The sequence below is a fragment of the Mixophyes fleayi genome, chromosome 5 (assembly GCF_038048845.1).
Source record: "Mixophyes fleayi isolate aMixFle1 chromosome 5, aMixFle1.hap1, whole genome shotgun sequence".
Classification (NCBI taxonomy): Eukaryota; Metazoa; Chordata; class Amphibia; order Anura; family Limnodynastidae; genus Mixophyes; species Mixophyes fleayi.
The window spans coordinates 87,376,945-87,392,905 of record NC_134406.1 but is presented as its reverse complement, the minus strand read 5'-3'; the positions used below and the strand labels follow the sequence as shown (position 1 = coordinate 87,392,905).

The following is a 15,961-nucleotide window of genomic DNA, read 5'->3' as shown; positions in this document are numbered from 1 at the left end:
AAGAACAAAGTTTCAGCTAAATGGGGAAAAAATATTTTCTTTTAAAGGACTGTACAAATAAAATACTCCTTCCCATGGCTATAACAATAACCAAAAAAATAGTAAGAATTTTTCACAGTACAATCTTACACAAATAATCATAACTAAAAGAACTTATTTAAAGGAAAACATGTGCAACAATGGCTTTTGTCTAAGCTGCTCACAAAGCTTGAGTGGGCCAAGAAGTTGTTGCACTGGAGCCTAAGGTAGCTCTCCACACCCTTCTATATAATCAATCTTTGAATATTCATTAGGTTTCAAAGAGCAGTTTTAAATGTACAATTATGCTAGATATTTTCTAAAAAGAAAAAAAATAAATTACACGGTTTTCAAAGGCTATTCAGAATGAAAAAATTCAGACTGTAGCTAATTTTTCCATTTGTTTAAATAACTTGGTTAGAACTTGGTTTAGAACATCATTAAACAAACTAAAAAAAAATAAAAACACACACATAAATTAATATGATAAAGTATTGGTTACAATATATTTTATAGTCAAAACATTCCGCTACAATAAAATTAATTATAGGAACAAACCTGTGGTGACTAGTTTTAAGTATTCAATTATTAATACATACAGCCGGGCCTGCAGCCAGCAAAAAAGTAATGATAATTTAGGTTTCTACAGGACAGATCACATAAATCAACTTTCTCAAATTACAGTGTGGAAACATTTTGTTTTCAAATGGAAAAGCTTTATTTGCTATTTATTTCAGAGATAATATATCTAATTATAGCCTAAAACAGCAATGATTTTCTCATGCTAAATGTAAAGGGGGGGCTGCCAAGTTTTGGTCAAGGGGGCAAGTACAATTAATTTCACCATTTTACTAAACAACCAAGTGTGTAAATAAAACCCTGAACAAAAAATTGATATGCGATTACAGTATATTGTACACATAGAGAGATGCACTGGATTTCCTGTTCAGATAATATGACTTGCTACTAAAGAAGACATAAATTAATCTACATTTCCACAGTTACCAAAGTTACTGTACAATGTCTAGTGGTAGTCTTCTATTTGGCAAGTACACTATGGTAATTTGCCCAGCAAGACATACAAAATATCAACATATTAGAGTAATATCATCATCATCACCATTTATTTATGTAGCGCCACTGATTCCGCATCGCTGTACAGAGAACTCACTCACATCAGTCCCTGCCCCATTGGAGCTTACAGTCTAAATTCGCTAACATACACAGACAGACAGAAACTAGGGTCAATTTTGATAGCAGCCAATTAACCTACTAGTATGTTTTTGGAATGTGGGAGGAAACCGGAGCACTCGGAGGAAACCCACGCAAACACGGGGAGAACATACAGACTCCACACAGATAAGGCCATGAACTGGAATCAAACTCATGACCCCAGTGCTGTGAGGCAGAAGTGCAAGCCACTAAGCCACCGTGCTGCAAAATATACAGACATATGCAGCTGTGCAGAAGAAACCCCAATCTTGTTTACTTAACTGGCTTAGAATTAATTTTGCATCATAGAGCAGTAATCCCATGTATAAAATTACTCTGTCAGGTTTTAGGAAGAATGATGGTATTTACAATTTTCCTTTGTTTGTTTCTTAAGGCTGCTTTAACAATTTATAATTCTGCACAGTGTTATCTGGCTACAATGGAAACCACAGTCACATGGCACATGATTTAGTGGGCAGAGATGCTTTTGAACCTTCTATGTGTGATTGCTGCATTAAATATTTCTTTTGTGATATATATTAACTTATAATGCCTGGGGAAAATGAATAGATAGTGGGACAGTTGCTAACTATTTATGTAATATGTCAGGTAATAATGCCAACTAACTCCCGCAGCCTGTAACATTCTTCAGTTCCAAAAAGTACTGAGCCTGTGTGTGAACATGCGTGCAAATGAAATAAAATACATCGACACTATGAACTTTGTAAAAACACATAAATTAAGTACCTTTGCTCCACAGTAGAGTTAACATACTTTTGTCCAGTGGCTGATTGAGAATAATAAGTCCACTTTTCAAGTGTTCTGTAAAAGATGGTGAAACAGTTTCTCATTTTACTATTCATGTTGACACAGAGATTAGGTTGAGATGAAAAAATATTCAATCAATTAAATGTCATTGCAAGTAAAAATACATGTCTATAAAATGTAAACATTTATTGACATACAAAGCAGGGTGACTCAGCACTGTGCGGGTCCAATTTGTAATGTGTAGAAATTTTTATATATTAGCCAATTATTTGGTAAATAGGTCAAAAATGCTATTTAGAAAATAATAAGATTTGTTGCTTTTTCACGTTGCAGTTATGTCATGTCGCAAGGCTTCCTTCCAGAAGTCGGACAATAGTTTACAACCAAAAATGATGTTTTCAATACCTGTCGCTCTGTGGCCTAATAGCTTACTTATTCGATACCAAATAACTATATAAGATTGGACAGCTTTCCTTTGAGAACTGTGGAAGATATTCGCCAACAAACAAACTTATATATATATATATATATATATATATATATATATATATATATATATATATATATATATTTTTACAAACTATTGAAAGAGTCAACTTGGTTTGTTCAAAAAAATATTGTTCAGGGTTTAGGCCTACAGCTTTGCAAGTCACAATACGCTTTAGTTTTATTAACAAGTTTCAAGGACATGCAAGAATTGCAATTATGATTTGTAAACAGTTATGTCCAGTTTCACAGGACATGTATATCTTTCTTTGTAATATCTGCTGATGTTGGGCTTTGTGATTCACGCTTGCGCAGTGCTAAAATGTCTACATGACTAAAACATCATATATAGATGATATACTACACCCCACCTGTGCGTGCATTTATTGTCTCTCTGGACGTAATGATATATAACCTTATCTGATCACTGACCAATGAAGAAATATCGCTACCCCTATAATATAATAAAGCAAGTACTGAGGCAGGATTTTTGTTTTTTTACACACAGGATTTCACTGACCTTTACCAAGTAAATGTAAAACTATTCGTCCAGGATTTGACCTCTTTCTTTCCTGTAGCCCTGAGGCATTCATTACAACAAAACTTGGCAGTCAACCCGCTTTTGCAACTTACTACTGTCCGAAACATCGCACATTACAGAGACCATTAAAGGAATAGTTCACCTTTGCCCTATTCCTTAGCAACATAACATGTATTTTAGTGGGGGTCCCTACATAAAAGTAAAGCAAGAGTCACATATATGTGATAAGAAGTGCTTGGAGTTCCTGGACTGTAGGCCATTTGATTATAACTTCAGGTCCCATCGCTGTAGATTATGGACTGTAGCCAGCACTAACAACTTTCTCCTCTTCCACCTGTTAGTGCTGGTGGTGCTTGAAAGCATCTGGTAGCAGTGCCAAAATATAATCCTCTCATAATCCGAACCTCATCTCATTTCATTGTAACTGGTGCTTCACATCTATGCAAGCTGTGTTTTTAAAAGTACGTAATAATAATTTGTTATCTATTGTTATAACCTGTGTAAGACCACTGAACAGTAAAACATAGTTTATGACACCATTCTGACTTGGCTCTCAGCTAGCCTAAGACCAATAGACATTCTTTTATCAGCTGACCATTTACCACAGATATAGTTTGTATTCATCCTAACCATATATTAGCATGTTGTTCCGCAAGACATTTACCATTTTATTTTTTTTATGATTTTGTTTATTTTCCCTATGTAATGCCCATATTTATATTAATACAGACCTTTACAGCAACGTGTTACTAGAAAAAGCCAATAAAAAGCATAAGAACATTTTCTTTGTTTGATAAAAAGTTTAAAATATTACCCTTCGACCCCAAATTTTTCATTCTACCCCTCGGGTTCCCCACGGCCACTAGACACCAAAATAAACTTGCTAGTCGCATTATTTCAGCGGCCACATGTCAAATCGCCATAGATTGGAAGCAGGCTACCCCCCTGTCATTCTCCGCTGTAACTAATAGGATTTGGCATACGTATAAGATGGAATACATGACTAGCATTATACGAAATACGGCCAAAACTTTTAACAAGGTCTAGGACCCCTGGATGTCTCACTTCCAATACCGCTCCCCCTTTACCTAATCATACCCCCTACCCATACGTAACCCTTTCCCCTCCCATCTCATTGCCTCTGGCTAAAGAGGGATTTCCCACACACCTCCCCCTTCTTCCCCTCCACCTCTCATCTTCTCTTTTATCTTCCTCTTTTCCTCCTTCTCCTTTTCTTTCTTCTCTTTTAAATATAAAAATGCCGGTCCTTATTTCATAGAATCTGTGCTATTTTATCTCGGAAGCACGGAGACTTCTACTTCACCATTCAATGTACTGAATATATTTTGTCTGATATAACGTGTATCCTTTTGCATTGTTAATTCTTTTTTGACCGTTAATAAACACTTGTTTAAAAAAAAAAAAAAAAAAAGTTAAAAATATATCCTCAACACATAGAATGTTATAATCATTAAGATGATAATCAATCCAGCTATGAAGCTACAACTAAACCCAAACATTTCAATTTTATTACACAGTATAAAAATATGAAGATAACATACATTACTTAGTGTTGTCAGGAATTTCCCCTGCAGCTTGGGTAATAAGTAAAATCCAACTATCCTCTCCAACTTCCATTTACTGTCAGTTGTAAGATACTGTCAAAAATCCTGCAGATATACTTCAGAACAAAAAGCGCAAATGAGAAAGATCAGTGTGTCTGTTACCAGGGCCGGACTGGGACTAAAAATCAGCCCTGGCATTTAAAGCACACAGGCCCACCTCTGTTGATAAGCTGGAAAAAAAAATGTGTGCCGCAGTGCAGTGGCGGTGCCGCCAAAGGCGTAGCTACATTATGTTGGGGGCGTGGTCAAAATGGTGCATTGATACATACATTATAATAAAACATTACATTTATCAGACCCTCCCCATCCACATTACGCCACCCCCCCAGATACATTATGACACCCCCAGCCCACTGTACTTATCTATGCTTCTGATGCTGCTGACATTCCTGTAGAGTGAGCAGGGAAGCTCTTAGTCTCATGAGATTAATAAATCTCGTGAGACTTAGAGCTCCGCTGCTTGCTCTACAGGCTGTGCCCTGTCTGGGACGGAGCACAGATCCTCCTGCTGACCAACTGGATTAAGGCTCGGGGGGCCCGGGCACTTAAGTCAGGGGGGCTCCTATGATGCAATTTGGCTATTAGACAAATTTTTGACAAATACAAAGGCAATACAGTGTGCACTACTGTTAGGTGCACGCAGTTATTATTTTTTGTTACACTATAATCATACCCTGTCACACAAATAAATAGATACCCTGTCACACAAATAAATAGATACCCTGTCACACAAATAAATAGATACCCTGTCACACATATAGATCTCCAGTCACACATATAGCTCCCCAGTCACACATATAGCTCCCCAGTCACACATATAGCTCCCCAGTCACACATATAGCTCCCCAGTCACACATATAGCTCCCCTGTCACACATATAGATCCCCTGTCACACATATAGATCCCCTGTCACACATATAGCTCCCCTGTCACACATATAGCTCCCCTGTCACACATATAGCTCCCCTGTCACACATATAGCTCCCCTGTCACACATATAGCTCCCCTGTCACACATATAGCTCCCCTGTCACACATATAGCTCCCCTGTCACACATATAGCTCCCCTGTCCACATATAGCTCCCCTGTCCACATATAGCTCCCCTGTCACACATATAGCTCCCCTGTCACACATATAGCTCCCCTGTCACACATATAGCTCCCCTGTCACACATATAGCTCCCCTGTCACACATATAGCTCCCCTGTCACACATATAGCTCCCCTGTCACACATATAGCTCCCCTGTCACACATATAGCTCCCCTGTCACACATATAGCTCCCCTGTCCACATATAGCTCCCCTGTCACACATATAGCTCCCCTGTCACACATATAGCTCCCCTGTCCACATATAGCTTCCCTGTCCACATATAGCTCCCCTGTCACACAAACTACCCCCTCCCTCTTACCTTGTGCGCTCCGCAGCGTGCTGTACAGTCTCTCCTAACACATGGGACGGCACCTATCACATGGTGCTCGTCCCATGTGACATCTCCAGAGCCATTCATAGGAGAGAGGGGAGGAGCGACCACACCAGGAAGTAAGTGTAGTGCCGACCCCACTGCTCAGCACACAGACTGTCATGCTGAATTCTGGCATGACAGTCTGTGTGCTGAGCGATGGGGCCGTCCAGCTAGTAACCGGCCCATCTGGCCATCGGTCCTTTTGGCATTTGCCAGAAGTGCCAGATGGCCAGTCCGGCCCTGTCTGTTACGCTTACTGTGACATCCTTGTTCAATCACTGAGATTTAATAGTTTTGAAAATTTGGGTCCTGGCATACATATGGATGCTACTTTGATATGTACCACATACCTAAACATTACTGCAGACCAAGTACACCCCTTCATGACAACGGCATTCCCTGACGGCAGCGGCCCCTTTCATGAGGATAATGTCCACAGCCACAGTGCAAGAGCTGTTCACGAACAGCATGATAAACAGTTCAAGGTGTTGACTTGGCCTCCAAATTCCCCAGATCTCAGTCCGATCAAGCATTTGTAGGATGTGCTGGAAATACTGTTTAAACAGTAGGCCTGAGGGGTCCAAACATTGCCACTTCAAATTAACATGAATGAACGGCGCACTGACGTCCAAATGAAGTGCCGGACAACTGCATCACCGGAATGACTGGCAGTCTGCAGGCGGTGGCGTCGTAGAGCTGGATCTTCGGGTTTAAGGTAAGTCTGCTTAAATTGTCGCCTTCTTTTTCAGGAATCGTCATTTTAGTGGAGGTGTAAATCGTGTCAGGGTTCTCGACCTCGTTAAGAGTATTACGACCGATAAGATTCAGCACGCCATCATCCTTATGTAAGGCTTTATGCTGTGAACGGCTCTCTCCTGGCTGTCCAAAATCTTGTTATGTGTCAACAAACTCTCCTATGTCAGGATGCAGATCAAACCATGGGCCTTTGAAGTTACTCAACTTTCTCTGAAAGTGTTGCTGTTATCTTTTAACATAAAAAGGGGCAGAAGTCCCGGGTAAACACACACCAGACCCTCTGACTTCACATTTTATGTAGCTCAATTTATCAATGGATTCATTTGATATAACATATTTACAACTGCCATTATGATTAGGCCTTATTCACCACAATTATGTTATTGGTTAATTCTTATAACTGTAATTCTTCTCTGTTCACTATAGAGTGTTTTTTTTACCCCTCTACAAATGTTTTGAATGTGTTTTTTGAAAAGGTCAGTTAATAGAGTTCTTAAGGCGCCAGACCTCCTGGATTGTGCCATAAGTGCCAGGAAATTAGTCCATGAAGTACTGACTTGAACCATAAGCAATTCCTGGGCTTACTGTCACTTAGTTCATGTTTCAAGGCATACAACAGTGCCTGTGCGAAGAGGTTTACTCATTAAAGAGGCACCAAGCAGTGTCTATAGCTGCACAGACTCCAGGAGTGCATGAAAGTCCTTAGGGATCGACATCCATGTCAGGTCTTTGTATTTGTTAGCGAGCCCCTTGGAGACCATGTTCTCACAGGTAAATTTTGATGTAGCAGCAGGGAGTCTTTGAATAGACTCCATTGTGTCCTTGGCTCTAATGTGCTTGTGGATAGTCTTTGGTTTCCACAAGTCTAGTTTAACTCTCTTAAGATGGTGTGCCCTCACAAATTTGTCAACATCTAGGTAAAATCAAGTAGTGTCCCAATCTAAAGGATATAGCGCCAAAGTGATCTCCAGGACCAAGGGAGAACTTATCAGCAACATCTTTGCAGCCTCCGATGACTCCTATGATGTCCCATTTCCTCATTCTTGGAATAGCCTGAAAGTATCTCTGGACTTTGACCTTAACACATTCCCACCACTCATACAATCAAAATATTATTTATCATTATTCCTTGTGATGTAGGAATCCCTCCTTGCAGGAGCCCGGGCCTGGAAGAAAACCATGGCCCAGGACCTACTGAAAGAGAATGGCCTTCTGGTTTGAGAAAAAGAAGGCAACCATGTCAAGCCTGGTCTGCTTCACTACCCTGGAGGTGAACACAAAATTCAATTCAGGAACGCACAGAACCATCGAGGCAGCTGCATGCAAAGGTAACAGAACTAGCCTCTATGGATACCACTGTGTCCTGCAAGCATGCTTCTGTTACCATCTCCTTGAACATCCTGGATGTGACATCCAACTTAGCAGTGCTGCTGGAGCTAAGCCCATCCTACTCTATGGTGCAGCTGAAATCTCCTGACACTAATACCCTAGTGGCCCACAGAGTCTAGAAAAGCTCCAACCGAACATTCCTACCAGGTAATGCATACACATTGATTAGCCTAATATGTTCATCTGCTTAAAAACCATCTATGATAAGCAATCTGCCCGTATACAAACTCATGAACAGAATCTATTGTGGTGCAAGCTTTTTTTAGCCTCCTGTTGCTTTCACTGTGTTGGCATTGGCTGCAGTGTGATAATGTGACCACTTTCTGGCGGTTATCTTTCTGTCACTACGACATAGGTTCTTGCCCTCTGGGACATACCTTTTAGATTTGGTTCACCAGACCACAAAGGTTGCATGCCATCCTGGGGGGGACAAATCTTTGGTTTCATGACCTGCAGCTTCATACAGGCTTACACCTTTTTAGTTATCTCGCACATGGTGTCCCCGCCGCAATTCCTGCAGTTCTGCAGCTGATCGGCATAGAGCAGAATTCCAGAATAGCCAACCAGGGGAAGCTTTGTGGCAGATGCTGGAGATCATCATATGAACTGTCCTCTTTTCTCAGCCTGAAAATCAGGGACCACTTGCTTGTCCAGAATCTTGGAAGGATCCTTGACCACAGTACAGAACTGCCTTAGGAAGGTAGCGATGTCAATGGCAGGTTTGTGAGGGTTTTGCATTGAAACCATCATCCACCCCTCCTCTCTTTGAACAGGGCAGTTAACCACAATGCTAGAAAAAGGGGATTCAGGCCTCAACACAGTCACTGCTACCCAATACTTCCTGCAGATTACAATAGAGGTAAAGGTAATATAGAAGTCCCCACCAAGAGGTGAGCATTTCCCAAACGTAGGTGGTTGTGAACATTGGACCTCTACCATTCTGATAGATCAGAGGAATGGAGATAATTTAAAATATTGTATGGAGGAGGTTTTTCATTTAAGTTTACCTCTTTTCTCTGAAGTTATATTATATTGCATAGCTGCTGGTGTTACATAACATGGACTATAAATCTAAAAACACAAGTTGATCCAGTACGGAAAGTTATCTATCCAAATGTCACCATGTAGCATGAAACCACGGGGGACAGTTTTATCAAATAACCAAAGTCAGGTGAAAAATGAGTCAATCTATTAGGGCTCTGTACAGGCGCTTGGTATATGAATCATGTTATTGTTTTTGTTTTGAGTGCTTGCTTTAATTCCCGGTTAATGAATTCCTATTGTATAAAATCATGGCACAGGCATACCTTCTGCAGTCAGGATTTTTAAGAGGCAATTTAATAAACATTATAAGTCCTGTATTTTCATTATATTATGAGAGAATTAATTGGTTTTATATTGTTCCAAGTGGGAAAAAACTGCAGGCTTTTCTGTATAACAAATTACTGTGGAGTATTTTGTACAAAAGATTTACAGGATATTTTATCAAACAAAAATATGTTCAAAGTAATACATTTATTCAGATATGCCAGAACATGTAAACATATTTATCTGTTGTTTTAATGTAATTTGTGATAATGAATCAACACATTCAAGTTATTTTTTTTTCTTTCAGTATTTCACTGCCTGATTATTCACACCACACTTACATTGTAGCATATTTTCTATGCAATAATTTAAACCTAATGTAAAGATTATTTGAAGGTCAACAGACCGAACAGATGCCAAACAACAAATAAAAGAGCCATATTACAATGGATATAAAAGTATTCATCCCCTTTGCCTTTTGTTACATAATGAAATCAAAATATATATAATGGTGATTTTTATTACTGATCAACACAAAATATTCAGTAAGTTCAAATTTCTAAACATTTACTTAAACAAAACAAACTAAGACTAGTTAAGTATTCACCTATTTTTCTACAACAGACCTAAACATACCCTGGTGCAATCAGTGGTCTACATAGGTCCCTTAATTAATTGACTGATGTCCAGCAGTGTACTATTAATGTCTGAATGTGAAAGAGTTGTTAGTCCATTTAAAAACTAAAGTTTCATCATAAGGATCAAAGAACATGAGAAATGTGATTTTGCTAAGCTGACGCCATCTTGTTGCCTTATAGCCATTTTGTTCTGTTATAGCTTAAATACAATTAGATGCACTCACCTGTTTTGTAGGAGTTGTTACAAGATAATCAGAAAAAGGGGTATTTAAAGGTGGGAGAAACTATTCATTGGACTACCAATGAATAATTCCCCCCACCTTTTCTAACACTACCCAGCTCACTTCACACATCTGAAGGGTTGCAACAAGAGAATTGTTAAAGAAAACTCAGATTAAGTGTCACCTAGAGTTTGTCAAAAGGTATGTGTACTCATAATAAGTGGGAGAATATTTCATAGTCTGATAACATATATTGAAGTTTTATTCCTCAATGCTAGATGATATGTTTAGTGCAAGCCATACACTACAGCAAGATATAGACAAAGTTAGGGAGAAAAAGCTAGCCTAGGACTTGTTATAAGACTGTTATTCCTGCAGGACAATATGCAAATCTTGTAATACTAGCCACACTGGAGTTTCTTAAATACAAAAGAAAATAAATTAAAAAAAATATTAATGCCCTGGAGTAAATTGTGCATTATACAAGGTTTGTTACATACATCTCCAAATATGGATCTTTACATTCAACATTAATTTTTGTTCCAAATAAGGGTTGTTCACATATAAATTCATGCATTATATATTAGAATGACTCAAAATAACACAGCCAGATTAATCTGGTTTGGTTAATTTGTCCCACCTCCGTCCCTACCTAACTCCATCTTCCCACATCTTTGGTTTTTGCTCTCTAATTAATTTAATATTTATTTCCATCTAGTCCCTTTATCCTTTTTCTCCTTGGGTGCGAGGAGAGCTGTGACTTCTATGAAAAGGTTATTAATTTATTCTTCAAGGCACTGCCTATCAGTTAACTCATTATTCTTTCTGTGATTAATATTCTGTCTATTCGCCCTTCTTTCTTCCTACATTTCCCCTGTTTAAATTGTCTTAATGGGCTTTAAGCCAGAATGAAATCTAGAACCTACTTTCACCTAAATCCTCTGTGTACAGCCCATATTTAACTAAAAATATAATATAATTTACTTTATAATATAGATAAGCAGAAAGACAAACATTTTGTAGATAAATCCACAGAGTTTACTTGTTGCTGGTAATTTTATTTATATATTAAATGATGCAAATAGTATATACAATTATTGTACTTAATCCATTCTACCATATAATCAAGGCAATTTTTAAAACAACCCATTTAAGATTGATATTTCTAAAGCTTATGTACAGTTATAATAATATTGTGTATTTTCCTGCAGAAACACGTATAATTATAGAGTATTCACAAGTGAGTAATCAGGAACATGGTAACCCAAAGAAGAGGAAAAATAAAAATTACTGTAAAACATTATATTGTAACATGAGAGTGGTTGTAAATATATATAGTTATAAGTTGTAAGTATAAGTTTTAAATTAAATTAAGCTCATGTTATAAAGCCTTTGGTGGCACAGAAGGAGTTAACTAAAGAATGCGTCCATTGCTGCGTTCACATTGCCGCCCCGGCAATATCACGAGTATATGAACCCGGAATATTGCCAGGTGACAGAGCCTCACATTTCGGCAAATTCCCGGGTCAACCGGGTTCACACTGAAGTCAGGTCTGCCTGGGTCTCCCTGGCAACATAACAAAAGGAGCTTTGATTGGCTCCTCTTGTGATGTTGATTTTTTTATTTTCTGCTTTCAATAGTTTTCGGTGAGAACCGGGTTGAAAAACCCAGGTCTCACCATTCACACTGGCATCTACCTGGGTCAGATCCGGGAATAACCCAGCAAAAGGCCGGGTTCAATTCCCAGGTCATCCAACCCAGGTAGATGCGGGGGATCCCGTTCACACTCAGCCTCGACCCGGGTAGAAACCTGGGATTTTGAGCCAGTGTCAATGGGGTATTGAGAGACACGGAGCCCACCCACGTGACACCATAAGCCTTCCACTGAGCATATTTCCAAGCCAATAAGAGGAGAGCTATGTCAGTCTATTTAACTATGTAAAAAGAGGAGCCACTCAGGCTGACAAAACAGCTGTGGGGAGAACACAAGCGAGAGAAGCAGAGACAGTGAGTGGAGGAGCAGACAAGTAAAAAGAATGGAAAATGTAGAAAGAGGAGCAGGGCAGGAAAAGCAAGAGTCAGAGCAGAGAAGGGGACATAGTGGGGTGAAACACAGGGGGTAAGTAAGTGGGGCAGCACGGTGGCTCAGTGGTTAGCACTTCTGCCTCATAGCACTGGGGTCATGAGTTCAATTCCCGACCATGGCCTTATCTGTTTGGAGTTTGTATGTTCTCCCTGTGTTTGCGTGGGTTTCCTCCCACACTCCAAAAACATACTGGTAGGTTAATTGGCTGCTATCAAAAAAAAATTGACCCTAGTCTCTCTCTCTCTCTCTGTCTGTGTGTGTTAGGGAATTTAGACTGTAAGCTCCAATGGGGCAGGGACTGGTGTGAATGAGTTCTCTGTACAGCACTGCGGAATCAGTGGCGATATATAAATAAATGGTGATGATGATAAGTAGAAAAGAGCAATAGGGGGAAAAATGAGACTTAAAAAGATGGCGTAAAGGATAATCTGAAGGGGTCAAGATCATAAAAAGAGAAGATAATGGTGATAAATGGGTTAACAACGAGGACAATAGTAAAGGCGAAAGAGAACAGCAGCAGTGAAAAGCTAGAACTAAGGGAGAGGAGACATATCAAAAAGGAGACATCTTAAAAAGAAAAAACAAAAAAGTATTTTTTAATATCAAGGGAGAGAAAGGACAGAGAACAAGATCCAATAACAGCTGACAAGAATTGAAAGGAGTAGTAGAACGAGTATAATAAAATGTTAAACAGGACAGCTCTGGAAGAGAGAGACTTGTAGATAGTGAAGTGTTGTAGCTATAACTGTAGTAATGTAAAAATAAATAAACTAAACATTTTTGTTAGGGAATTAAAATTAGAAATGTTTTTTTTTTTTAAAAGTTTTTATTTTTGCAATGGCCAGCAATAAGCGTCAGTCCAAAACATGTTATGATACAGTCATGTTATGCATATTCAGAGACTAATACATTGAGTATATATTATGAAATGACGAATCAAGGCATTGACCAAATTTTATTTTGAAGATAGGAAGAAAAATAAACAGAAAAGAGACGTTAGTCCAGGATAGAGTAGGGGGGGGTTGGGCAAGCCACCAATAGAAGAAAAGAAGAAGAAAGCAGGGCAAAAGATCGAAGGGGGAAGGGAGAGGTAAAGGTTTAAGAAGGGGCATCTAGAAATGTTTTTTAGATAGATATCATATATAGATTTATATCAATATTTTAGTATAAGAAGTATTATATAAGTGGTAATATAGGTACCTCAAGTTTAAAATATACTAGAGATATCTGTTTTAGGTGCTATGTACAAAACGTTGTAGTGGGTTTTTTTTTGTTATGCTTATGCTTTTGTATTGTTCATACTATAGTAGTATAATTTTATATAAAATTAGAAAGACCAATTTGGTGTGAGAATATTTCCTTTGTGTGTGCGTGTGGTCCAGTGTAGGGGGGAGAGGGTTTCTTGGTCTCTCTCTGGTGTTGCTAACACTACCCCACGAAGAGCCTACAGTACTTAGAACAAGATGGAGGCACTGCGTAAAACTGAACACAAGGTAATGAGTCCATTTGCAGACAGGACACACAAAGATTAGTACATACACCCTAGCCGAGGAAAGGGGGTGTTACAACAATAATAAGTGTTTTAAGAACATTTGTGTACTAAAGTTAAATGAACCCCAGGTGTAGGATAATTGTAATGGTTAAGTAATCTAAATGTAAACTAGTAACTAAGTGAAAAAATATTCAGAGCAATAAAATTCTCTAATATTGTGTGTTAAAATTAACTCTGGTAGTGGAGTTCAGAATTGTAATAAAATAGAAATATAAAGTTGCTAAGTAATTAAAGAACTATATAATGTTGTTGCTTTATTGAATAATGTCCAAGATTTTTGTCATAATTGCATTTCCCACATACATTACCTATGCCTTTATCTTGTCTCACCCAATAAACATTATCCCTAACTCTGTGCCCTGCTTATTGGGTCTTGTGTTGGTTTAAAGGATTTCCCTTCTCTAAATTTGGTGTCACAATCTCTGAAGCCAGGAGTTGATCAGGCGCTTTCCATGACAGCTGGACATTTGAATATTACCTGAATGGGAAATGAAATGGAGCTAGATGTTGGTGTTGGCAACCTGTCTTACCCATAAGTTTAGGATAATCATCAACAGCATTGAAAAGGTGTTGACCACACCCTGGAGACTAGAGAAGTTGCAGGCCCAGCCTTGGTAACAGTTTTACATGAATGCTGGTTTTTCGCCACACAGTAATTTAGGGGAGCGGCACAAGGGATATGGATTTTTGTGTTATGGCATTACAGTGAAAGCAGTATAGTTGCACATTTGATTTTTCTGGCTAACACGGTACTGCAATAAAAAAAATATTTTTTGCTTCACATTTTGCACATTTGATAGCAAGGGACAAAGTAGTAAATTTGCATTCCCAATGTTATTTGTTTTAATTTAAACCATTTAATTTTGATAATAACCAAAGATAAAGCATATTTATATTTAAAGAATAGATTTTTAGCCAAACAGCCTGTAAAAGCCATAACAAAGGCTTTTCTGGCATTTTTTGTTAAAACTGAAAAAGCCAGAATACTGATCAGCAGAGCTTCAAACTGGCTTTGTAAGCAGCAGATTAGAACAGCTGAAGTTCCATAGCTGATTTGACATTCGCGCAGGTAGGGCGAGATTAAACAGATCTACCATGGAGAGGAAAAGAGACAGGAAAGTGGAGCGAGAAAAAGGAGTGACAGCAAGACTGGAAGTGACTGAGGGTCCAACAAAGGAAAATATGACACAGTAGGTGGAAAATGAGAGTTTGATAGAAATTCATTGGTACCATATTTATTTTACCCTGGTCCCTGACAACCGGTCTACTTGATATTCTCTCCTCCCCTTTGACCATCTCTTCTTATTCCTTGCATTTTCTTCCCTGAACCCCATTCCTCTGACACCTTATACCCTGGAATCATTTGCCCTGCCCTTCAAATATCTACCCTGATATTCTTCTCTCTTTTCTGATTTGTTTAAGATAAAAATAATATATGGATTTTTTTAAGGTAAATTTATTCATCATCATCATCATCATCATCACCATTTATTTATATAGCGCTACTAATTCCGCAGTGCTGTACAGAGAACTCACTCACATCAGTCCCTGCCCCATTTGGTGCTTACAGTCTAAATTCCCTAACACACACAGACAGAGAGAGAGAGACTAGGGTCAATTTTATTAGCAGCCAATTAACTTACCAGTATGTTTTTGGAGTGTGGGAGGAAACCGGAGCACCCGGAGGAAACCCACGCAAACACGGGGAGAATATACAAACGCCACACAGATAAGGCCATGGACGGGAATTGAACTCATGACCCCAGTGCTGTGAGGCAAAAGTGCTAACCACTGAGCCACCATGCTGCTTTCAACAATACTAAAAAAACACCTATTTATATGTATGTGAAAAACCCTCACCAAGGGGTAAATTGATCAAGCTGCGGATTTGAAAA

At 38.7% G+C, this 15,961-nt stretch overlaps 1 protein-coding gene across 2 annotated transcripts in view; it reads right to left on the bottom strand.

The window, feature by feature from the left end:
• TPK1 (thiamin pyrophosphokinase 1) overlaps positions 1 to 15,961 on the bottom strand; it is a 467,722-nt gene that overhangs the window by 342,901 nt on the left and 108,860 nt on the right. For both annotated transcript variants that reach the window (XM_075211273.1, XM_075211274.1), the window contains exon 3: positions 1,978 to 2,052. In XM_075211273.1, the coding sequence (XP_075067374.1) occupies positions 1,978 to 2,052 (75 nt within the window). The remainder of the gene's footprint in view (positions 1 to 1,977; positions 2,053 to 15,961) is intronic.